Here is a 25,065-nt window from a genome sequence, read left to right as displayed (position 1 = left end):
CATAAAAGAGAAGAATAGCCATCGAGCTGTAGTTGATAAAATGTTACACATCACAGCGCAAATGTTAGGGAAAGAAATATTTTTGTAATGTGCGCCTACACAAAGACGCGAGTCCAGCATTAACTGCTTCAAATAAACACTATGAACCTCCGAGCGCAGATATGCAAATAATTGCCGCAGCGCTCGATCCTAATAAAATACGAAACATACCAATCATAAAAATTTTGTCTTTTGTTATGAATAGTTCTAAGGACTTGGTTACCTTTTTACTCTTTCGTTGCTGATTTTAGTGAACCAGCAAACGTAAATTTTCGAATGAACGATTCAACAAACAGTGCGATGCTACGTAATATACATGTGCATGCCAGAAGAACTGATTTTAAGAAATACTGGATCGACAAGAGAGGACATTGTCGTAGCACAGAATGTGCGAAAGAAATACAATATGTAAGTTTTGTATTCCTTGGTTATTTGTTCATGCTTAGTTATCTGGAATATTTCAGTATATTTTGACGTGTTATAATGAAATCTTTTTCTTTCTATTCTTTCCTTTAAGCATCCTCAGTGTTCTCCTTTGCGTGCAAAATATGTTACATACCAGCTCTTTATAGCGGTATCTTGGTTGTTTTCGGGAGGGTACTAATATATTCAATCTCAGATGAGATAACCATTACCATAACCCACTTTTGTTCATACAATTCGCTTTCAATATTAAGTTCGGTTTTTAGGTATTTGTATCGAAGAATCAGGTTGCGTGAAGGCAATCCGGTTTAATGTCAGGTTCAAACTACCTTTGTGTAATAAAACACTATTCCTCCTGAGCACAATCGAGAACCGACGCAACGCAGTTCACAAAATCTGCTCTGTCTCTCCACCCTGCAGCAAAAAACGCTAAAGAAATTACCTCGAGTGCCAAATCTAGTATAATTTCTTAATTTTTAACATTTCTATGCAGCGACAGCAACTGATATTGTTTTATGAATATACAGCCTACAGTTGCAGGTTAACTTTATCGTTTACCTACGTTTCAACGTTAGTAATAACGTCTTTTTCAGAACCTGCAAAGAGTTAATATTATAATGTGCTAGTAAATTATATTAGATATGGTCATCCTACAGGATGCAACGTGTAGTACTTACTTAAAATATTATTTAAATGTTTGCCTAACACATGTCCTATGTCAACTTTATTAAACTTGATGAATAACCATAATGTTTTGTCACTTCTATTAAACAAGATGTAGCAAATTCACTTTAAGCCCGTTGTATGGGCCTCGTCGTGTGACTAGAGATTGCGGACCGCGAGGGCTTCGCGGTCTGCCTCACAGAGGACGGCGCGCATGCGCGAGACGTATAGATCAGATGTATATTATATAGTATAATTCCAGTTATTATTTCTTGCTTCTTTTTTTTATTATTATGCAAGAACGACCACTCCTCATCACGGAATGCGGAGGTCAAAGGCTTGCCCGCTCTGTAAAGCAGATCTGACGACAAATTCTGGAGCACACCATTCAGTGGACATTGTTGGCCTTGTGGCTCCACCGTAGACGACATCGTCAATTAGATTTCAGCGGGCACGAGATAATCGGGACTGGGCCGTATATTGAAGGAAACATGTTAACTGGTCGAATGGCTCACGTTTCTTTCTACACCAAGTCGACGGTCGTGATTGTGTACGCCGTCTTGCAGGCGTACGGTTGCTCGAAACATGCATCACGCCACTGACGCAGCCTGTTGGAGGCAATATCGTAAGGGACATTCGCCGTAGCTCCCATGGAACGCTTGGTAGTAATCGAAGTCATCTTGACAGCTGTGGACCATGTGAACATTATTGTGAACCAGCTGCGTCACTTTATGCTTGATGTCTTCCCCGAGGGCGATGGCATCTCCCAGCAGGATAAATGTCCGTGTCACAAGGCTAGAACTGGTTGGTAGGTTGATTTAGGGGAAGGGACTAAACAGTGACGTCATCGGTACTATCGAATTAGGGAAGGATGCGAAAGGAAATCGACCGTGCCCTTTCAAAGGAACCATCGCAGCATTTGCCTGAAGCGAATTAGGGAAATCATGGAAAACCTAAATCAGCATGGTAGGACGCGGGTTTCAACCGTAGTCTTCCCGAATGCGAACCCAGTGTGCTAACCTCTGCGCCACCTTGCTCGGTCAGAATCGTGTTACATTGGTTCGAGGACCATGACAGTGAGCTCCCGTTGGTGTCTTGGCCACCATATTCGCCTGTTCTGAACTCTATGGACCACATCTGGGGAGCTAACGAGCGCCAGCTCCGCACCCACAAAGCACAGGCCCGATTTCTACGGGAACTGCGAGACCTGTGCAGAGACTTCCGGTGGCACACAGCTTCGGAAATATGCCAAACACTTGTCGATTACATGCCACGCACTACAGCTGCTCTATTGCTTTCTTCAGATGGGTCAAGGCGCTATTAAACAGGTGGTCATGTTTCTTTTGGCTGATCAGTACATTACAAAAATTGCATTAACTACGAATTCCACGGCAACGTCACATTTCATTCTCCGCATCTGAAAATCAATGAGGTCTTTAGAAATTACAGAAATCGTTCGTTTAAATTGTGTAGCGATCGTGCGTCAATAGCTTCAGTAACGACTGTTTCCTTTCAGTCTGTTACAGTTCTTACTCTGCTGCAAGTACGAGCGTCTCTTCTCAGAACTGAAAGAAGGAACATCTGACCCTCAGGTCCCTCGAAACGTAATCACGCTCTTTACTGTATGCGAAAGTCGAAACAAACAAGATCTCATTTCAGTTCCTAGAGACGCATATGACTCGTTCTAAAAGCCTGTGTTTGAGATAAGACCTAAGAGATTGCATCACAAAGCATACTGAAGTGCATCTGACATTTGTTGATTCTACTCCTTAAAAGCCTCACTCTAAGCAAGTAGGACACTAATAACAGTATACGTTATCTGGCATTACACAAGCGGCTTAGCTCTGACATCTGCGATGAACTGTTACAATAATCAGTCTGAATTTACATTGAGGTTTTCCTCACAATTGGGAACCAAAGTCTTTGTCTACCACTGTCGCCATCTCTTGTACCATAACTTTGATTTCACTATTACTGTAAGTTACACGACAGCAGAAAGTTTTCGATGGTGCTGAGTCATAGTCTTACAGTATTTCTTGGAGGAATAAACCATTATTTGACTGCATGTTCAGTAGAGCCAAAAGCAGGGCTGACTTTACCAGATACGATGTGGTAATGGTCTAAGAACTTTTAGAATTGCACTTGACAGCGGCGCAATAGCCGAAATCCAGATAGCACAGAAGAAAAATACAGTAATGTACAGTCAAATGGCGTTTTATTCTTTCAAAAAAATTACAGAAAGCTCGTTTTGAAAAAAAAAAGATTTATGAATTAGGTACCAACACTGAACGACTTTTTTATGTCGTATGCCACACCTCAATACTCCAATCTGTTAATTCTTCGTATTTTACCCTTCTCAGGAATATTGCATGTACAGGAAACTGATAGATCCGAACACATTTCAGAAATCTGCGCGACTTCGCACAGCGGATAAGTCTATTTAAATTTTGTACCGCCAGATTGCCATTCTTACCTGGTGGTTTCATACTCCAAAACATTTTGCAATGTTGAGATAACTTGAGCAAGGTATCAAGGCATTGTGACTCGTAACGGACTCAAAAACCCATTTATAAACTGTTTAAACTTAATAACACGGACTTCTTTATCCGGTAGCGTTCTCGTTTCCCACGCCCGGGTTCCCCGGTTCGATTCCCGCGGGGTCAGGGATTTTCTTTGCCTCGTGATGACTGGGTGTTGTGTGATGTTCTTAGGTTAGTTAGGTTTAAGTTGTGCTAAGTTCTAGAGGACTGATGACCATAGATGTTAAGTCCCATAGTGCTCAGAGCCATTTGAACCATTTGAACTTCTTTATCAGCTTGTAAATAGTTTCCATTTTCACGGGTCCAGCAATGTAAGAATATCTCAAACCGATAGGTGAGAACTGCCATGACCGTACGATTCACTTATTTTGCATGTCATTAAGTCACCGAATATCGTCTTTCTAAAAAAGAGTAAAAAGGTTCGAATCCTGCCTCGGGCATGAATGTGTGTGATGTCCTTAGTTAGTTAGGTTTATGTAGTTCTCAGCTCTAGGGGACTGATGACCTTAGCTGTAAAGTCCCATAGTGCTCAGAGCCATTTATTATTTGGAATATATATGTGACGTCTCTTCTTTCGTAGACGTTCGATCCTGCACCTTTTGATTTAATCAATGCTCCCAGAGAGCTAATGTTATTAATTCCTTTATGGATAGATTCGTAGTGGCTGTAGGTTCAAAATTGTGTACGTTCTTTTGGACCACAAATATAATTAAGGCGAAGACAAGCAGTGATCACTTGGCAGTGTGGATGTACGTCACGCTCGAACGCTTAAGGAATCGGTGAAATACCGCTAGAAATAAGGATAATGAACAAGGGGCACTGCATCAATAGTTTGTGGATAGGTTCAGAATTTGGGTTTCACGGGAGGTGTGCTTGGGTAGTCCGTGCACTGGCGATAATCATTGTGTCCGGATGGCGCAGTGGTCAGCGCATCTGCCTAGTAAGCAGAAGATCCAGTTTCGAATCCTGATCCGGCAAATGTTTTCAACTTTCCTGATTGATTTCAATCAACTCCCATTGGCAGCCAATATAATTAATTTCTTTGTGTCATAACTGGAACGTCAGCGACCATCATAAATGGTGTTTACTTTCATGGGATGTTAATCTGATTCAGATGACCATGGACTGTCCGCACATCAGTAATGTCTCCATTGGTGATGTGCGGAGCCAGTTGCTGATGACAGGCGTCTGTTAACACTTTCTGCGGCTGCCTGCATTGATTCTTCACATCACCAATAGAGACATAACTGCTCGGAAGACGGATTATGTGTGACTCAGACGATCACTATCCATAAAAATAAAAACCATTTGGGGTCTGAACTGATTGTTTTTGTTACACTGCGAGGGGTACTACGTCCGCCCACTAACATTAAATTTTTCTTACACAGAAAGGCTACACACGTCTCTGAAATTTGAAGGTGTATCATAACATATCCCTTGCCAACTTAGTCTGTCATACCTCGCACAAACTACCAGAACCCTAGAAGAACGCTTTACTGAACGCCAACAGTACAATCGCTAAAGACTACCCGGTAAGTCAGAGATCGCGCAACACTACTTGACGACTGGATACTCCACTTATTTCGACAAAGGTAAGGTTGTGATCCAGGCCTCTAACTTCTGAAGTTCTAACGTAAAATACATTAAATTAAAATCGCTGAAAACCTCATAAACCGCGACTCAGTTTACCAACTTCTGCCCTCTGAATCTCAACAGCGGGCGTGAAGGCCAGATCTCTAGATCATATCTAAAGGATCCTACGACAATGTGTGTGAAGTTGTACTGACATCTGACGGTGTCTTCTGTGTATTTCACTTTGTTTGTCAGACGGTGTACATATCCCTGCATGTGTTGCCAGCAAACGTGAAAAAAGCGGTTATTGACCGTATCACCCAATAAGGGTATGAACTCTATGTATGGAACTGCGTTGGTAAATTTTCTTAGTAGTCCCTCTCTGCAGACTGTGTCGTATGTTGCGAACAGGTGTAAGAAAACAGTAAGGCTTTGTCCTCTCTTTTCTAAGCCAGTTTCCAAAGAGGCAAGAGGACTTGCTGACTGCAGTCACTATTGGATTGGAATCCAGCTTTTTCTGTTGGAATTATTTCTTCAGTTACCAGTGCTGTTCCTTTTTGGGATCAACCTCTCTTGTAATCTGTATATAATAGTGAGCAATACGACTGATCTGTCGCTTTGCGGAAGGTCTCGATCTTTTCCCGGTTCCAGCAGAGCAATAATTTTAGTCTTTTTAAGAGGACTCGTGTGCCTGATTCTAATATTCACCCGAGAAAGAAGCAAGCCATCGTTTAGTATCACATTTACAGTATCAGGTTCACAGCATGCACTGTTCTCACTTTGGAAGCTCTTTAAATCTTTTCAACTTCTGAAGATGTAAATGGTTTAGAAGACAGGTGATGTCATTGAGACGCTCGTTTAGATTTACGCAGTTCGCTTTTGATTCTTCAACTGAACTTGAAGATGTAAATGGTTTAGAAGACAGGTGATGTCACTGAGACGCTCGTTTAGATTTACGCAGTTCACTTTTGATTCTTCTACTGAATTTATTATCGGCTACTGATCTGAAATTTAAGAAAAGGTGTTTCTCTATGGATTGTACATTAACTGTGGTACGTTTACTAAGTTGTGCTGACGTGAAGTTCAGCTTACGAAGGAGAGACTAGGCTTTTCTGCTAGCAAGAGTAAAATTCGTACTGTCCATAATTTTCATTCATTTATCTTTTCTGGCATGATTTAACGATTTGAGGAGCTCCGAAGATGTTTCAAGCGCGTTATCTTCTTTAAACTGAGCAGGTCTGCTTCTCTCCTCAGTCTTCATTCCGCACAGATATACGACCTTTTTGGAATCGTCGTCGAACGCTTCCATTGTTTTCCACTTTAATTAGGCCACAAAGCTTTCCATTCATCTCTGTAATGGCCTTAATCCATCTCATATCACTCTCAGTAACTTAAAAGCGTCGTCTGAGTAGAGTTAAACAGAGCAGCTGTGAACAGATGAATCTGTACTGCTCTCCTGCTTCTCATACCTGCTGTAGGACAGTGGTTCGAAGCCTAGGGATATTTACTGCCTGAGGGGTAAAATTAAATTTCCTGTGGGGTAAAACTAAAAAGGGTTTGATTATGTTTCAGTCACGAATCTGAATTACACTACTAGCCATTAAAATTGATACACCACGAAGATGACGTGCTACAGACGTGAAATTTAACCGACAGGAATAAGATGTTGTGATATGCTAGTGATTAGCTTTTCAGAGCATTCACACAAGGTTGACACCGGTGGCGACACCTACAACGTGCTGACATGAGGAAAGTTTCCAACCGATTTCTCATACACAAATAGCAGTTGACCGGCGTTGCCTGGTGAAACGTTGTTGTGATGCCTCGTGTAAGGAGGAGAAATCCGTACCATCACGCTTCCGACTTTGGTAAAGGTCGGATTGTAACCTATCGCGATTGCGGTTTATCGTATCGCGACATTGCTGCTCGCGTTGGTCGAGATCCAATGACTGTTAGCAGAATATGGATTCGGTGGGTTCAGAGGGTAATACGTAACGCCGTGCTGGATCCCAACGGCCTCGTATCACTAGCAATCGAGATGAGAGGCATCTTATCCGCACGGCTGTAAAGGATCGTGCAGCCACGTCTCGATCCCTGAGTCAACAGATGGGGACGTTTGCAAGACAACAACCATCTGCACGAACAGTTCGACGACGTTTGCAGCGGTATGGATTATCAGCTCGGAGACCATGGCTGCGGTTACCCTTGACGCTGCATCACAGACAGGAGCGCCTGCGATGGTGTACTCAACGACGAGCCTGGGTGCACGAATGGCAAAACGTCATTTTTTTGGATGAATCCAGGTTCTGTTTATAGCATCGTGGTGGTCGCATCCGTGTTTGGCGACATCGCGGTGAACGCACATTGAAAGCGTGTATTCGTTATCGCCATACTGGCGTATCATCCGGCGTGATGGTATGGGGTGCCATTGGTTACACGTCTCGGTCACATCTTATTCTCATTGACGGCACTTTGAACAGTAGACGTTACATTTCAGATGTGTTAAGACCCGTGGCTCTACCCTTCATTCAATCCCTGCGAAACCCTACATTTGAGCAGGATAATGCACGACCGCATGTTGTAGGTCCTGTAAGGGCCTTCCTGGATACAGAAAATGTTCGACTGCTGCCCTGGCCAGCACATTCTCCAGATCTCTTACCAATTGAAAACGGCTGGTCAATGGTGGCCGAGCAACTGGCTCGTCACAATACGCAAGACACTACTCTTGATAAACTGTGGTATTGTGTTGAAGCTGCATGGGCAGCTGTACCTGTACACGCCATCCAAGCTCTGTTTGACTCAATGCCCAGGCGTATTAAGGCCGTTATTACGGCCAGAGGTGGTTGTTCTGGGTACTGATTTCTCAGGATCTGTGCACCCAAATTGCGTGAAAATGTAATCACATGTCAGTTCTAGTATAATACATTTGTCCAATGAATACCCGTTTATCATCTGCATTTCTTCTTGGTGTAGCATCTTTAATGGCCAGTAGTGTAAATAAGGTACACTGAGGTGACAAACGTCATGGGATACCTCCTAATATCCTGATCTTTTAAAAGATCATTATAACTTTTAAAATTTGCTAATACTCTAATACTGATCATACGTATGAGTTATCAATAATTAATTTTTTCTGAATTACTAGCATTAATGCATGACAATGGGCGGTGTGTAGGTTCCTCACATAGTCCACTCACTAGAAATATACATTGTGGTTCGTACCATACATTGATGACAATAAAAGTGACGCACACAGCGAAAACAAAGCTAAATACAGAGTTGTACATAGTTGCTGCAGTAGACTAGAAATCACTTCATTACTAAGTTCAAAATGGATAAATGAACTAGTTGACAGATTGACACAACAGAAACTGCAAAAGGGCTACTATAGCGCTCCACAAAGTGTTATTACTACTATTATTATTAGAGTGATCAGACACAAAGCATTAACAGCCGGACGTGTTCCATCAATCGATGCCAATTCAGAAAAAGGAGGCAAGCAGTCAAGTTCTTTATAGTCAGTAGGTATAGTGTACATATTTTGAGGTGGTTTGTTTTAAATGGGGGTGCAGGTTAGGATAGAAGCAAGTGCCACTAGGGAGAGAGGTAGTGAAGTGAATACATGTCGTGTTTACAAGTGGCTACCCTCAACGTGGATAGTTAGCTTTATTTACTGAGGAGGAGTTGTAGAAAGTCTTTGAGTCTCACTGGGAATTGCTTGAGCTATCATACCAGCACAGATGCGCACACTGTCGGAACACAACGCAGGGAAAAGAATAGTTGCATTAAAAATTGATAGATGCGGAGGTAGATTTTTGACTATCATAGCAATGAAATAACAACGAGGAACTGAATGGATTTGGATCATGATTTATGATATGCTCTGAGCTAAAACAAACACAATATATATAAACGTTGTTAGACATTAGCAGTAGCAACTGTCTTACTGACTTATAAGTTTCTAAAGAAACTAAATATTATTTATTTTTCAAAATTTTAAAAATAAAAACTTTGAAATAAAATTCTTTTTCATTCTAAAATTCAGTAAGCTGCTGATTGTGTGCTTAAGTTGGCGATGGTGGTGGAAATGACAGCGAAAGAACGAGAGGAGGGGGGGGGGGGGGGGAAGGGGAAAAGATTTTGGGGATACTAGCTAATATCTGACTGCACTCTGTGGTAATGGTCTCAGAAAGTTTGGGAACCGCTGCTGTAGCAGGATGCAGGATGATTTAGGCAAAATTTTTATTTGGAGTGACGAATGGCAGCTTGCTTTAAGTATAAAAAGAAGCCGGGTTCGTTTCCCAGCTGGATCGGAGATTTTCTCCACTCGGGGATTGGGTGTTGTGTTCTCTTCATCATCATCTCACCCCCATCTACATGCATGTCGCCGAAGTGGCGTCAACTCAAAAGACTTGCACCAGGTGACCGGTTTACCCGACGAAAAGCCCTAGCCACATCACATTTCATTTCACAGAGGAGAACCTCCTCGTTCCTTAGCTTATCACTCCGCCTAATTTTCGCATACAAAGTGTAAATCATCTATATTCCTGTGTACTGCTCGAGATCGCGTTAAAAGAAAATATGAAAGCAGTTCAGGAGAGTGCTGCTAGATTTGTTTCTGGTAGGATGGACCAAAACGCAAGTATTACGGAGATAATATAGGAACTCAACTGGAAATCCATGGACGGAAGACGACGTTCTTTCCATGCAACACCAATGCAGAAATTTAGAGGACTGGCATATGCAGCTGACTGCAGAACGATTCTGTTGCGGTCAATGTACATTTCGCGTAAGGATCACGAAGACAATGGAGGTATGTAGACAGTGGTTTTTCCCTTGCTCAATTTATAGTTGGAACAGGAAAGGGAATGACTAGTAGTGGCAGAAAGTACCCTTCGTCATGCACCGTACGGTGGGTTGCGGAGTATGTTTGTAGATGGAACTGTAGATTTAAATACCTTTTCAGGGAAGAAAGAGGAAAGAAAGAACTGAGTTCAACGGCCATTCGCTGACGAGGTTATAACAGGTGGAACACAAACTTGTGTTGGGGAAGGTATGCAAGAACATCGCCCGTGTTATTTTCGAATGAGCCTGTCCAGCATTTGCCTTAACCATTTGACTACCAATCCTTTTCTTTTTTTTTCAGGATGGAATACAATAATCTATGGTCGTTTTAGTTTCTGCCGTGTCAGAAGTAACAATGTGAAGAAACTATTTCCCACCATTTGATTTTCCTACGGGGGGGAGGGAGGGGAGGGGGGGTTGGAACATACTGGGTTCTTCATAAATGCGAAGCCACTTTTCTACTTTCTTTTAGCATTGTACCAACTACCCGATTACCTCCTCATACAAGCCAGCCAGTTGTGAACTGCGCCTATTCCCTACGCTGGTCGGCAGCTCGTTGTCTGTGCCAAAATGATCCGTTACAGCCATGCGGATAAGATGCCTGTCATCTCGACTGCGAGTGATACGAGGCCGTTGGGATCCAGCACGGCATTACGTATTATCCTGCTGAACCAACTAATTCCTTATTGTGCTAACAATCATTGGATCTCGACCAACGCTAGGAGCCATGTCGCGATACGATAAACCGCAATCGCGATAGGCTATAATCCGACCTTTATCAAAGTCGGAAGCGTGATGGTACGGATTTCTCCTCCTTATACGAGGCATCACAACAACGTTTCACCAGGCAATGCCGATCACTGCTGTTTGTGTATGAGAAATCTGTTGGAAACTTTCCTCGTGTCAGCATGTTGTAGGTGTCGCCACCGGCGCCAACATTGTGTGAATGCTCTGATAAGCTAATCATTTGCATATCACAACATCTTCTTCCTGTCGGTTAAATTTCGCGTCTGTAGCACGTCAACTTCGTGGGGTAGCAATTTAATGGCCAGTAGTGTATGTATTTCTGTTTCTGTGTAGTCTAAGTGTGATGTATATCTTATTGTTCGCGGACTACAGGCAGAGGAAGACAGTGTGTTCTGGGGAAGGTTCTTCCCAGCCCAGCGCTTGTATATAGGTTCCTGTCTCAGACCAACCAAGCTCAAGAGTTCAAGAGAGTGGGATAAGGTCCGCGTCCAGTTAAGAAACATACCATACGGCGGCTGGGATCGGTAGGTTTCATTCTTCCTTACGTCAGGAAGCGAAAGGATATTTACAATTTGTACGGAAACCAGATGGCAGTTATAAGAGTCGAGGGACGTGAAAGGGAAGCAGTGGTTGGGAAGGGAGTGAGACAGGGTTGTAGCCTCTCCCCGATGTTATTCTATCTGTATATTGAGCAAGCAGTAAAGGAAACAAAAGAAAAATTTGGAGTAGGTATTAAAACCCATCGAGAAGAAATAAAAACTTTAAAGTTTGCCGATGACATTGTAATTCTGTCAGAGACAGCAAAGGACTTGGAAGAGCAGTTGAACGGAATGGACAGTGTCTTGAAAGATCGGTTAAGATGAACATCAATAAGAGCAAAACGAGGATAATGGAAAGTAGTCGAATTAAGTCGGGTGATGCTGAGGGAATTAGATCGGAAAATGAGACACTTAAAGTAGTAAAGGGGTTTTGCTATTTGGGGAGCAAAATAACTGATGATGGTCGAAGTAGAGGATATAAAATGTAGACTGGCAACGGAAAGCGTTACTGAAGAAGAGAAATTTGTTAACATCGAGTATTGATTTAAGTGTCAGGAAGTCGTTTCTGAAAGTATTTGTATGGAGTGTAGCCATGTATGGAAGTGAAACATGGACGATAAATAGTTTGGACAAGATGAGAATAGAAGCTTTCAAAATGCGGTGCTACAGAAGAATGCTGAAGATTAGATGGGTAGATCACATAACTAATGAGGAGGTATGGAACAGAATTAGGAAGAAGAGGAGTTTGTGGCACAACTTGACAAGAAGAAGGGATCAGTTGGTAGGACATGTTCTGAGGCATCAAGGGATCACCAATTTAGTACTGGAGGACAGCGTGGAGGGTAAAAATCGTAGAGGGAGACCAAGAGATGAATACACTAAGCAGATCCAGAAGTATGTAAGTTGCAGTAAGTACTGGGAGATGAAGAACCTTGCACAGGATAGAGTAGCATGGAGAGCTGCGTCAAACCAGTCTCAGGACTGAAGACCACAACAACAACATACGTCAGGGAAGAAGTCACACTGTCTACATCACTTACATTGCACTCACTTTGCCACCTGTCCAAACGCCAACTTCTAAGCGACGTGTCGTCTGTATCGGAATACCAAGTATTGTGCGTAGCTCATGTAGTCTCCTCATCTTTAACCAGTACCTTGGAGCTCTGTATTTAACCGTGATATCTATCAGGCACATCCAGAGCACGACACACAGTGCATCCACTGAGATGGTGGCAATGGCTCCTGATAATCTAAAGTTGAACGGAAACCGCAGAAAATGTAGATGTCGACAGCCAAACTGTAATTTGAAGAGCCTTCGTCGCGAGTGCAGTGCGCCACCTCGGCCGGCACCTGTTGCTGGTGGGCGGCCACCTGCAGCGGAAGCTGCCGCAAGGGCGGTGGCGGCTACCCTGACCTCGGCCCTGCGGCCGCAGACACGTTCGCCGGGCGCGCGTGACGTCGCCTGCAGACGCGGCGGCCGCCTTCGGTGGCTGCTGCGGCGGCGGCCCGCCCAGGTGTGTCTGCGGCTCAGCCAGTCCGCCACAGCTCCTCGCACTGAGCGCACCTCGGCTCAGCCCGGCACCCCACGCACACCTGCCGCTGCACCGCGCGCACACGCATGGCCGCCCGCGAGACGCCGCCGCTCGCCGCCACCTGTTGCTCGTGAGTACCCACCTGCTGGAGAATGCACCGCTGTGTCTTCACACTCATTTACAGTCAGGCACTCAGTTCTGCATAGCGATAGCGAGAGTAGAGTGAGAACTGGCGAATATGCCGCACCGGCGCAGTCTCCCGAGGGTAGTTTCCGCAACTCTGTGGCCAGCAATTCGAGAACGAATGAAATGTTCTCGGGGGTCCCAGCCAGGTCACGTGGTAAAATGCCACGAGCTTTCGACCACTCATTTCCTGACCATTGCCGTTCGCTGTCATTCGCTTGACAATGGCCGTGGTGTGCTTGCTAGAAAGCTCGTGGCATTTTAACCACTTGATGTGCCTGGAAACCCGACAGCGTTTTATTCAATGTTATCGCCATAATGCTCTTCATTCTTAGAATTTCGAGAACGGATGTCGTCTTCTGGCACCACTGAAAAAAATAGAGATGGATTTTTACAACGCAAAAACTTCACAGACAATGTTGTACAACAACGATCGAATATACAGCGTATAGCCGAACTCTTCCGAAAAATTTCTGAATTTATTCAGGGATATTTTTTGAGTGTATTCGTAGAAGGGACACTTGGTCTTCAATGGATCGTTGCAGATTAATAATGTAATAATGATTTATTTAGTTCGATTTCCTAATTAACTTTTTTACTGTGCAGATGTCTTCACAACATTAAAGAACGGTCTAACATGCAATTACCAACGTACAGCGCAAGATACAGAATAATCCAACAACTCCCAGATACAAAAGTACTGTCATGAGGGTGTCTTTGTTGCAGCAGCAGCTCAGCATAGTGTACCTGTGCCGCTCTTTTATAGCAGTCAACCCACATACGAGGTGCATGTCGGCCAACTCTTCGTCAAAAAACCTATGCATACTGCCGTGTATCACTGTATTACTAACACCGCAGGGGGAAAAAACCGAGGCAGACACGACCAGTACTGCATTCGAGATGGGAATCAGTGATACGCAAGAGGAATACCGTGAAGTTAATGTCTCCAGACGAGCAGTCTACCAGCACATCATTATGCGACTTCGTGTGAATACGACATTCAAGTATGGCGAATACAGCAGACACTTCAATGTTATTGTGATACTTTAAACAGTGAAAAGTAATAATAGCTTGACTTCTACCATTTAATTTCTAAGAAGTTTAAATCGTATTCGCTCCATTTGAAATGCTTATGAAATACATGTTTACTTAAACCAACAGCTGCTGTATAAATTTTATCAAAATGTGCAAGTAACTCCGATTTATGTAGATCACAGAGCATAGGCAGCCTACATAGACCGACATCAGTGACACATTATTGAAGGTATTTTAATTCCGTCTTGGCAACTACAAGAAATTGCATATTTTGTCATTAAATGCTTTTAGCTTCATTGATATAAAACATCATCAATGGTGGTATTGCATGCCTGGTTTTTCACTCGTGAAATACCTTCACCGACGATGCTTTATCTTAATAAAAGGAAACGTGTTTGGTGATAAATCACGGATTTTCTTGTAGTTGAGAAAAAAGAATTTTAAATACCTTCGAGAACTGTAAACCAACAACGGACAATATGGCCACATAAATGTAGAATTAGTAGCGCATTTCAATAAAATTTATACAGCTGCTGATATTGTACATAATCATGTGTTTCATGAAACACATAAGTGGAACACTACCTCACAAAAATGTTAAAATACCCTTATTCACTTGGTGACCTCTGTAAATACTAATTTGGTTTGGCTAAATGGATAACGACAAGTCAATTAAATCTTTTTTTAAATGTAAACTTGAGGGCGAAGGGTTAAGTGGAGATCATTATTGACAACAGAAAGTGCCGTGAATGAACGGAACAAGTTTGCTCCCAACCTAAACACACAGTGCATACCGTCAGCATCTGTACTACTCTGTAGATATTTTTAGTGCACTACAGACAGGGGTAAGAAATCGAACGAAATGCAATTGTTCTGTGACGAACCACCTGAGACGACGTTTCATTTATGCCAACATTGCTTTCAGCCTGTACGTGGATGTTAAATAGGAACAAGCGGACATTTTATATGACAGTGCGACATTGATCACTGTCTCTTACGCTGTACAAGAGTGATTGGACAGAGGCACAGGGACGGACAAAGCTGCCACTGTTGACGTGGGCATGTCGGCCAGTGCACCCCCAGTCACCCAGCGCCGTCTCCACTTGGCGACAAGCAGACGGGGCCCCCTAGGCAGCTGATGGAGACCTTCTGTTCTCATTATATTCCAAAGAAATTGGAATTCTCACAAATTTGTCTTGAATACACCAAACATAGAAAGACCTACTCTAGAACTACGGAGTTCTTCCGACTGGTTGGTAGCGTTTCGCACTGAAGCTAATCAGCAGTTTACATAGCCAGACACGTCGTATGATAGGTCACATGTCAAAATGTATATGTAATTCTTTTTGCGGATCCTTTGCTTGATAAAGGGGAGAGTTAGTACCTTGGGACAGTTTCAGACTTCACCCTATTATTACACTGTAATAGAAGTTTAATATATTTTATTATTCCATTTTAAAATGCTGTGTGCTGCAACCTTTTTTTTCTTTAATTGCTCTGGAAAAGTAAGGTTTTCCCAAATGTGAAAAACTGTTCCATGGAACAACATCGTCATGTTCCTAAAAGCAAATATTCTATTCAAATTTAAAAGTAGTGCAAGCGGGAAAATTTTGTCAGTACTGTTTTCAATAGTCTGTGTGTTACAGTATTACTCTGATTCACATAAATAACCTGTGAGCGTTATCAAAAACCAGTTGCAAGTTAAAATCATTTTGAAATAGAAACTATTCGAAAGCACCACAAATTTCCATTTTCAAGTCAGGGAAAATTGTCAAGACATTGAATAAACTCCGCTGATTTTTAAATATTGCCTGATCCAGCTTGAAGTTAACAAAAGGTGCACAACTGGCAAAGAATGCCTTAACTATCCTCATGTTGGTTCATATGGTTCTGAGCACTATGGGACTTAACATCTGAGGTCATCAGTCCCCTAGAACTTAGAACTACTTAAACCTAACTAACCTAAGGACATCACACAACACCCAGCCATCACGAGGCAGAGAAAATCCCTAACTCCGCCGGGAATCGAACCCGGGAACCCGGGCGTGGGAAGCGAGAACGCTACCGCACGACCACGAGATGCGGGCTATCCTCATGTTATATGAATACGAAACTGCAGTGCCTGTGTTGTCAAGAAGATCGATGCGACGCTCCTACGGTCTTGCCTACATCTCCTAAAGAACGTTGCATCGCTCTTCTAACAACACAGGCACTGCAATTTCGTATTTCTCCGTCGATACCGAGAAGCGGCATTCAATTAAAAATGTCCTGCCCTGTACGAACATAACTTGTGTACCAGTAGACGTGTCGACGCAGGAAAAACATATAAAGGCTTGGGTCCGGCCGTGGCACGTGCACGGATAGCCAATGCGGCACGGTAGGGGGCGGGGGGCTCTGAGCACTATGGGACTTAACATCTGAGGTCATCAGTCCCCTAGAACTTAGAACTACTTAAACCTAACTAACCTAAGGACATCACACAACACCCAGCCATCACGAGGTAGAGACGGCACGGTAGCTCAGCGTGTTCGGTCAGCTGCCCACTGTAATAATAATAAAATAAAATAAAACCTGAGTGAATGGATCAACGATGAACTGGAACGGGTGTCAAGTGATGACCAGACGCGTATAGCGGTAAATCAGAGTTCGAGCCCCGGTCCGGCACAAATTTTCACTGTTTTCATCCCGTTGTATAGCTAATGGTTGTTTACATTCGCAACTGCAACTACATTTCACGTTATATAAATAGTTATAAAGATGTGTAGCAATTTTCTCACTATTAACCCTTGTAGCTGACGCATTAAAAATGTTCAAATGTGTGTGAAATCTTATGGGACTTAACTGCTAAGGTCTTCAGACCCTAAGCTTACACACTACTTAACCTAAAGTATCCTAAGGTCAAACACACACACCCATGCCCGAGGGAGGACTCGAACCTCCGCCGGGACCAGCCGCACAGTCCATGACTGCAGCGCCTAAGACCGCTCGGCTAATCCCGCGCGGCTCTGAAGCATTAACAATATCTCCCAAATAACTTAAATGCATTATACAGCACAGAGATATGTAGACCCGTAATATTTACGAACGTTGTACAAAACACAGCTTGTGCCTAACAAAAACAAAAACAGTAGAAATTCTGTAAATTGCGTATTGAGGTTTCTAGAGCGCATCCAGTCATGTTACTCAAAAATCAGTATCTAGATTCGAAAACCGTCCAGTAAACATCATTTGTCCATAGGAACACCATCTTCGAACTACAACTCTCTCGCCTACTGCACAAAAATCAATAGCTAGATTGGAAAACCGTCTACTAAACATCATTTGTCCATAGGTATACCATCCACGAACGACAACACTCTCACCTACCGCACAAAAATCAATAGCTAGATTGGAAAACCGTCTACCAAACATCATTTGTCCATAGGTATACCATCCACGAACTACAACACTCTCACCTACTGCACCAGAACAAAGACAAGTTGTTTGGGAATTTCCCTTCTCAAGTTCCAGTTAGTGTCGACAGATAATGGTTTCAATAGAAACCCATGTCAGCAGACGTGCCGTATCCTCGCTACAGCAAGAGACGTGTAAAGCAATATGTTTCTCTCTTCTCAACGTGCTTGGTGAAAGGTCAGTAGTAGTTCAGATCGAGAGACTTGGTGCAGCTGTTAAGACACCCGTATTTCGGAGAACTGTGGTTCAAGTCCCCGTTCAGACTTACCCTGTGCTTTCCTCGAATCGCGTAAGGTGAATGGTTATTTCGAAACTGGCTCAGCCGATTCTCTTCCCCATCTCTTCCAAGGTGCTAATGACTACAGTGTCTGCTGGACTTTAAAACACACCCTGTCTCTCAGTACACTCTTGTAAAAATTATGGAATTTGTTACCAGCTACCTAGTGTGCCAGCAATCCTCGACGCTAAGGAAGAATCATACCTACGATATTTAAGCGTAAAGCTGTATAATGGGAGTCTCTCCTTCCACTCACGGTCCAGATCCTCTTCTAAAATTACACCAGAGGTTAGCAACTGGCATTGTTACCGCATTATTTAATTAATTGTCAGTGACTGAGCTATTGTCGCTCTTTAGCCTGTCGTAGCGGAGAACTGAAACGTATTTCCTATCTGTTTACTAGTGATCTACTACTGTCTAACATATCATTTCCCAGTCACCCACATGTGCTGAACCTGTTCGCTATTATAGTTAGCTCAGCCAGTTGCCTGATACAGAGGGAATTTTTGTTCGCCTCGAAGATGATGGGCCGGTCTTTCCCTTATCCTCCTAAACAGGTAGTGGTCGGAGTCGCTTAGGTGGTTTTTAAGGGCGAGTATGTCTCCAGGATAGTTGGAGTTTCCAATATCTAATAGAAAGTAGTACATCACAGAAGTGCGGCAAGCAGGAGCATGAAATGGTCAATCAGAATGTCTTCTCTAATTCCGATTGGCTGCAATGCCCATGCCAAGAGGCTAAATAATGTCGCGGAGCTTTTTGGGGGCTCACTAAATCTTGGGGTTGCCTAGTCCTAGTTGCCCTCTATGGCGGTGTTTGTGTCTTGAAGTTGTTATTATTTCGGAAGTACGGAGTTAGTAATCCTCCGTGATTAAAGAGGTTATTTTTCCCCGTACGGAAAGCCTACAAACCATTCAGAAGTGCGCTCCAGTACGCGAGCGTGCAATTCCGCTCAGGCACTTTCCTGTTTTTCTCGGCGAGTGATGGGAATTTTCGAGAGTGGCCTTGTTCGGTAAACAGTGAGATATCAGAGTATAGTGCGGTGCCAGTGTCTAGCTGGGCTGTAATGTTTTAGTTAAGGAGATTGACTTGCCTAGGGTTAATTAGTGCCAATAAATTTGATTTCTTTGCGTGAAAATTGGAGAGTGATGATTTTTGTCTGGCCCTTTTCGCATTGTATATAAACTGCACTGCTATTTTGTGGTTGTGGTGATTACGGGAGAAAATTATTAATGGCCAGTTGGAAGGGTCTAATGAACTGTTAGTGATAAACATATTCCATTACAGTGGCCGTATCTCGGAATCCTTCCTGAAAGTGGGAAGATAACTATGGGACTTTTCCATTGTTGAGATAAGAGAAGTTGAGCCCTGTCTCACAGTTAAAACAAGGCTGGCGGACGTCAAGTGTACACGAGTGGGCCTTCCGATCTGAAAGCCCATATCGATGATGTTTCGTTGAATGGTTCGTACGCTGACACTTGCTGATGGTCCAGCATTGAAATCTGCAGCAATTTACGGAAGTGTTGCACTTCTGTCACATTGAACGATTTTCTTCAATCGTTGTTGGTCCCGTTCTTGCAGGCTCTGTTTCCAGCAGAAGCGATGTCGGGGATTTGTTGTTTTACCGGACTCCTGATATTTAGGGTACACTCGTAAAAAGGTCGTACAGGAAACTCCCCACTTCATCGCTACCTCTGAGATGCTGTGTCTCATCGCTCGTGCGCCGACTGTAACACCACGGCCAGACTCACTTAAATCTTGATAACCCGCCACTGTAGCAGCAGTAACCGATCTAACAAATGCGTCAGACACTTGTCTTAGTATGCGTTGCCGACCGCAGTGCCGTATTCTGCCTGTTTACATATCTCTGTATTTAAATACGCTTGCCTATACCAGTTTCTTCAGTGTAAAACTGTGGGCCAGAGAGCCACGTAGTTTGTTTCGCGCGCCGCACACAGGTAGTGGTGCAGGCGTTCCGGCCGCGGCGGAGAGCGGTTTCGCGCGACGCGGCGAAAGCTTCGAGGATCGGACAAAATAAACTTATCAGCTGGAACTGCGCTCTACCGAACAAGTGCTCCTATTCAAACCATCGTCTGCCCAGCGCCCTTTGCATGTCATAGAAAATTGTAAGCGGAATTTCCAAACAGTCTGTATACCTTCACCCTACGTGAAATATAATCTATCTTCATTTGATTATTTTTAGAGAAGGTTAACACGATGCCTTCGGGTTAATTGAAGACACATGGAATGTACATTTACAATCTGGTTTAAAACGCACAAGAAAACAGCTATCCTACAGTTTCCGAGGAATCTTTGTGTCTGTTCGGGTTACGCTGCAAATGGAGTGAGACACTGAACAAATTTCATTCGAGATAAAAATAGTCTTGGTTGCGGATGTCTTTATTTTAAAATTTCAGTGATGTTGCAGGCATCTTCAGATAATCTACAATGCAAAAAATTTCAAAAATAGGTATAAGGGAATGTCCTGATCCCGTCTTGTACAAAAACATACTCAAAGGGAAACGTTTTTATCAAACTTACAGAAAATTGTTACGACGCACGCCGTCCATAAAATAAAGAGTACCTTTTAGCACAACAAACGTTTCCTTATATCTATTTTTGTAATTTTTTGCACTGCAGGTAATCTGAAAATCCCTACAACAGGCGAAACGCGTCACTGAAATTTGAAAACAAAAACCTCTCCAACCAAGAATACATTTTTATTTCAAACCTCCTGCCGAAATGTTAGACCTCATCATCGTATTTATTAAATTATCACTAATCTAGTTTTTTTGGGACAGCCTATGTCACCATTTTTAGTCACAGTTTGCTTTTCGGAAATTTACTTATATTATACGGTAAGGTTTACACAGTTAACTAAAAGTGAAACAGTTAATGAGTTTAAAATTTCAAAGAGCGGATTTGAGCAGTAAAATATAGTGCCACTGGCTGTCCACAGAATCAGATACAGAAAAGAATCCTCATCGTAAATTAACCACTGAAAATATCTGTTCGTAGAGGAAAGGTACTCCGAAACACGACGCGGAATTGTGCGATAAAAGAAGTGGTTGTGGACATTTGTATGTATTGATTTACAGAAAAAGAAAAATAGCCTTATTAAGCTTTATTATTAATTGTTCCTTGTTGGATGTTATTTTATTCATTACAAAAGGAAAGCTAGATAAATAAATAATGTGCTACATTTATTTAGTTAACAATCGGACTTTCTACTTCCGTACTAGTGCAGTCATTCGTGACACATGACTTCCGTAATACGTCAGTTCAATGTTAATTTTTGTTGCAGTGGTCTGCAGTATTTCCCGACCGCATATGTAAACAGTTCGATTACAAATGTCCGACTGTCGATTGCGTTCATGCTCAAACTGCAACGAGTACGCCACTGCATAAGGAAACATTCAAGTACGCATCTGAGCGACGCACTTTTTAAATCTGCGTCCAATGGGCATTAATCGGCCATGTAAACATGTGCTCATAGTCAAGATTAGCACATTGCCTCTAAATTATCTGGCTGTCGAAAGAATATGACACCAGTCTAGAGATAGGAGTACCACCGCATATTTCGTGATAGTTATCTGATTTCAGTGAAGCAATACACAAATAGCAAAACCCCTCCCAGTCTCGGCGGAGAATGATCTGTAGAATGACTCGTAGATTTGTATATTTTGGAACAGTGGTTACGTCACGAACTCATATTTAGGCTTTCCGTGGTTTCAGAAAATTGTTTTAGAGGAATGTCAGGATAATTAATCCAACAGCGCCACAGCCAACTCCTACTCGCATCCAAGCTGTTGATCAGTTTCTGAAATCCTCGATGTGGAATATTTGTAAATTTATGATGTTCCTTTTCAAGGTTTGGAAACAGTAGAAAGATTTTTAATACACAATGTTTATGTATTATTGTCAATTTCTGATATTAACCCACGTTTCCTTTGGGCTATTGAAACTTGTATGATACACTTTTCCGTAGTACGATATTTGTCTACCAAGATCAAAATTTTATGTCTTTATCTTGTCAACGGAATTGAAAAAGTGGCATTCGGAGTTCCTAAGAGCCTCGAAAGAAACTACGAGCTATATTTTTTAAGTTAAGATATGGATAGGATGTACTTCTTTCATGCACCAACTACAAGCAATTCGAGAACTATGCAGTATGTGAATGACTAGGGTTTACAGAAAGTAACTGTGTTATAAGCAGAATTATATATATTTCAGTGTATCTACCGAAATGTTCACAAAATGTTCAAATGTGTGTTAATTGCTAAGGGACCAATCTGTTAAGGTCATCGGTCTCTAGGCTTACACACTACTTAAACTAACTTACGCTAAGAACAACACACACACTCATGACCGAGGTAGGACTCGAACCTCAGGCGGGAGGCTACCGAAATGATAACAGCGAATTCAATTACTGAGAAAAAGAATCAGAGTTGCAGTACAAATATTTGAATGTGAATCTATCCGCTCGTTTTAATGAGAGCTTATAATGATTTCAATTGAGAGAGAAAAACAGACAGAAAATCTGTCTTTCTTTTATACAGGTATGAAATTCCAGCTTCTTAAGTTCTGTACCACTTTCCTGGTTCGTTATTCCTCTATCTAAATAGCCTTTTTGCCTCACCTTTTGAACGAGCTGCAACGCATTTATTTTTTCTGCGCACGGGTTGAAAAGTGTACACAACAGACGGCGGTCAGTCAGTGCTATCTGAGGATGACGCAATGAGACGAAAACCGCCTGGTAGGTGAGATGACGTTCCAAAGCGTCGACAGTTGCTCGTGACATTTATCGTTATAAGCATACAATACTGAGTAGTTGCTTAAGAATGGTTTTCACGATCCCCGCAGCTTCATAAGATTGTATTAGAAAGAATAATTTTAAATCGCTACATGTACATTTTCTTATGTAGTTGGGACTAATCAACACATTCGCGAGAAATGCCAGTAGCACTACTGCACTGCTTTATTACGTTTGTTACGTTCAGATTTACGTTGAATGCATCGCAGAAGTGGCGTCAAAGAGATTTTGAACACTTCAGTACCCTTCGGGACTCGGAACGTAACTGTACTTTTCGAAACGTACATTTAAATACTGTTACCACAAACTACGCGAAAATAACATCAGACTTTTTGGTTGGAACATGCGAACACATCTTTCTACAAAGTACAATTACATGTACACCAGAAGACTTTTTTAAGCCATAGTACCCCCGTCCTCCAGAAGCACTACCATTTTCATTTACAGACAGAACGCGAGAGTAAATTTGTTGAAACCTTTCCGTCGATGCTACAAATAATAACGTAACCGCGACAACTAACCTGTCGGCATACCGAATAAAGTATAATTTTGGTGAATGCGATCATGCTGAGCTAAAATGTTGGTATTAATGAGAGTTCTACCCAAAGAAATTGTCGACTTCTTCTCAAAGAAAATATCATATGTAATGCGCGGCAAATGTACAGTATTTAACGGATAAATACGTACTTACAGCCTTTCCGAGCGTACTCTTTTTAACAGAATTGACATCGCGGCTCCGTAATACACTTTATAAGATCAGGAAAAGATATCACCTTCTTTGAACTTTATCGAAAATTTCCTTACGTAATTAAAGACGTATATTACACAGCCAGTTCTTACGATAATTCTCTTTACCCCTTACTTCTGTAGAATCGCCTACAATTCTTACAGCGTTCACTGAGATTGACTTCATACCGGAATCGGCAGAAGCATTGCAGGATGCTAATTTCCCATGACCGTTACCTGTGTGTGTGTGTGTGTGTGTGTGTGTGTGTGTGTGTGTGTGCACGTGTGATCGTGGGTGTTAGTTTTAATTAATTATTTGTATCATTTTTTATTTTTAAACGTTTATATTGTTTTTTCTGAATAATTATATCAATACACTAACCAGTCTGTCATTTCGCAATGTAGTTTAACCAGCGAAACATTAGTAACTCACATTGTAGATTTGTTGATCACTTTGTTGTCTATATCCACTACCTAACAGAAATTCAAATAGATGTAAAAATATTTAAATTCATCCTCATTCTGAACTAAAAACTTGCATAAAAAGAACTTCCACATAAGGAGGACAATAACGCAAGGAAAACGTTTTCTAATTGATCACACTGCCCTATGAAATTGCACAATATATTGCTGATTGAAGAAATTAACATAAAAGGCAACATAGACGGTTCAGAATGGTTTTAAAAAATGCCACATTCATTTTTTGCCTGACTGATCTAAGAAGCCGAAACGCGGGTCACTGTCAAATAAATAATAATCTGCCGAATACAAGGACAGAGTTTCCTGTTTAATGCTAAAATAAAAATGGATGAATCTGCACAAATGAACTCGCGGGGCGCACACACTAAGAAAACAGAAACAAACTTGAGAAAACAAGAGTAAGAAAGACCTTGGAATGATCCTCCAGTCGAAGCAGGAAAACAGTCCGTCTCCCGCCAGACACGCAGTATGGAATAAGCATTTTGTTTTGAAATACAGTGGTTAAACCTAAATGCTGTTGGTAAGACTAACACGACACTATTTGTGTGCCTCCATCTGCAAGAGTTGAACATATGGAAGCTACACAAATGAATTAATTAACTCTGCAACTGCCTTCACAAATATCATGTTCTTGTATACGGCAAGCAATCTGACCAGTTAATGAAGACACTACAAATGTTTTAGGCCTATTGTTTACGAATTTTGTCCCAAAACATGTTCTATTTGCAGACTTCAGCAAATAAGATCCCACTGAGAATGCCACAAGTTTGCTGAAACGCGTTTCGTTAAGGAGAATAGCACTAGAAGATTTGGCGATTTTCGTGAAGAGACAGAGCTTACTTTCTACAGTTTGTTCTGCAAACATGGCTGCTGTTAAAGGTCCAAAACATGGCGAAACCATGGAAAACTTAAGTCAGAATGACAAGACGTGGGATACGGCGTCACCTCCTCAAGAAAAGCGTCCGAGTTTCACGACGGGACGAACATGTGTGCGCGCGTAGCTACTACATTTGACGTTTCCCGCAGAAAACTCGGTGATGTCAGGTCAGAGTAAGGTGGGATGTTGCAGCCATCTCCGCCCGTCCACGGAAACCGCAGCACATGTAAATCATTGCGACCGCAGTGGGATTCTGACCGTGACATTGCGGCAAACGACACAGAGCTTTCCACGGTGCTTCCATGAGTGACTCCTGTAACAGCA

General features: G+C 42.3%; 1 protein-coding gene and 1 non-coding gene across 2 annotated transcripts in view; both read left to right on the top strand.

Annotated features, from left to right (window-relative positions):
- Nucleotides 1–4,570: 4,570 nt before the first annotated feature.
- On the top strand, nucleotides 4,571–4,643 carry Trnat-agu (transfer RNA threonine (anticodon AGU)). Its single transcript has one exon. It is a non-coding gene; the product is annotated as a tRNA-Thr (tRNA).
- Nucleotides 4,644–12,767: 8,124 nt separating this feature from the next.
- LOC126324491 (pH-sensitive chloride channel 2-like) overlaps nucleotides 12,768–25,065 on the top strand; it is a 255,393-nt gene continuing 243,095 nt past the window's right edge. Inside the window, exon 1 of the mRNA XM_049994987.1 lies at nucleotides 12,768–13,030. Coding sequence (XP_049850944.1) covers nucleotides 12,987–13,030 — 44 coding nt within the window. The 5' untranslated portion in view covers nucleotides 12,768–12,986. The remainder of the gene's footprint in view (nucleotides 13,031–25,065) is intronic.

Source organism: Schistocerca gregaria, chromosome 2 (genome assembly GCF_023897955.1).
Source record: "Schistocerca gregaria isolate iqSchGreg1 chromosome 2, iqSchGreg1.2, whole genome shotgun sequence".
In the NCBI taxonomy this organism is placed as follows: Eukaryota; Metazoa; Arthropoda; class Insecta; order Orthoptera; family Acrididae; genus Schistocerca; species Schistocerca gregaria.
This window is presented reverse-complemented; position numbering and strand designations above follow the sequence as displayed.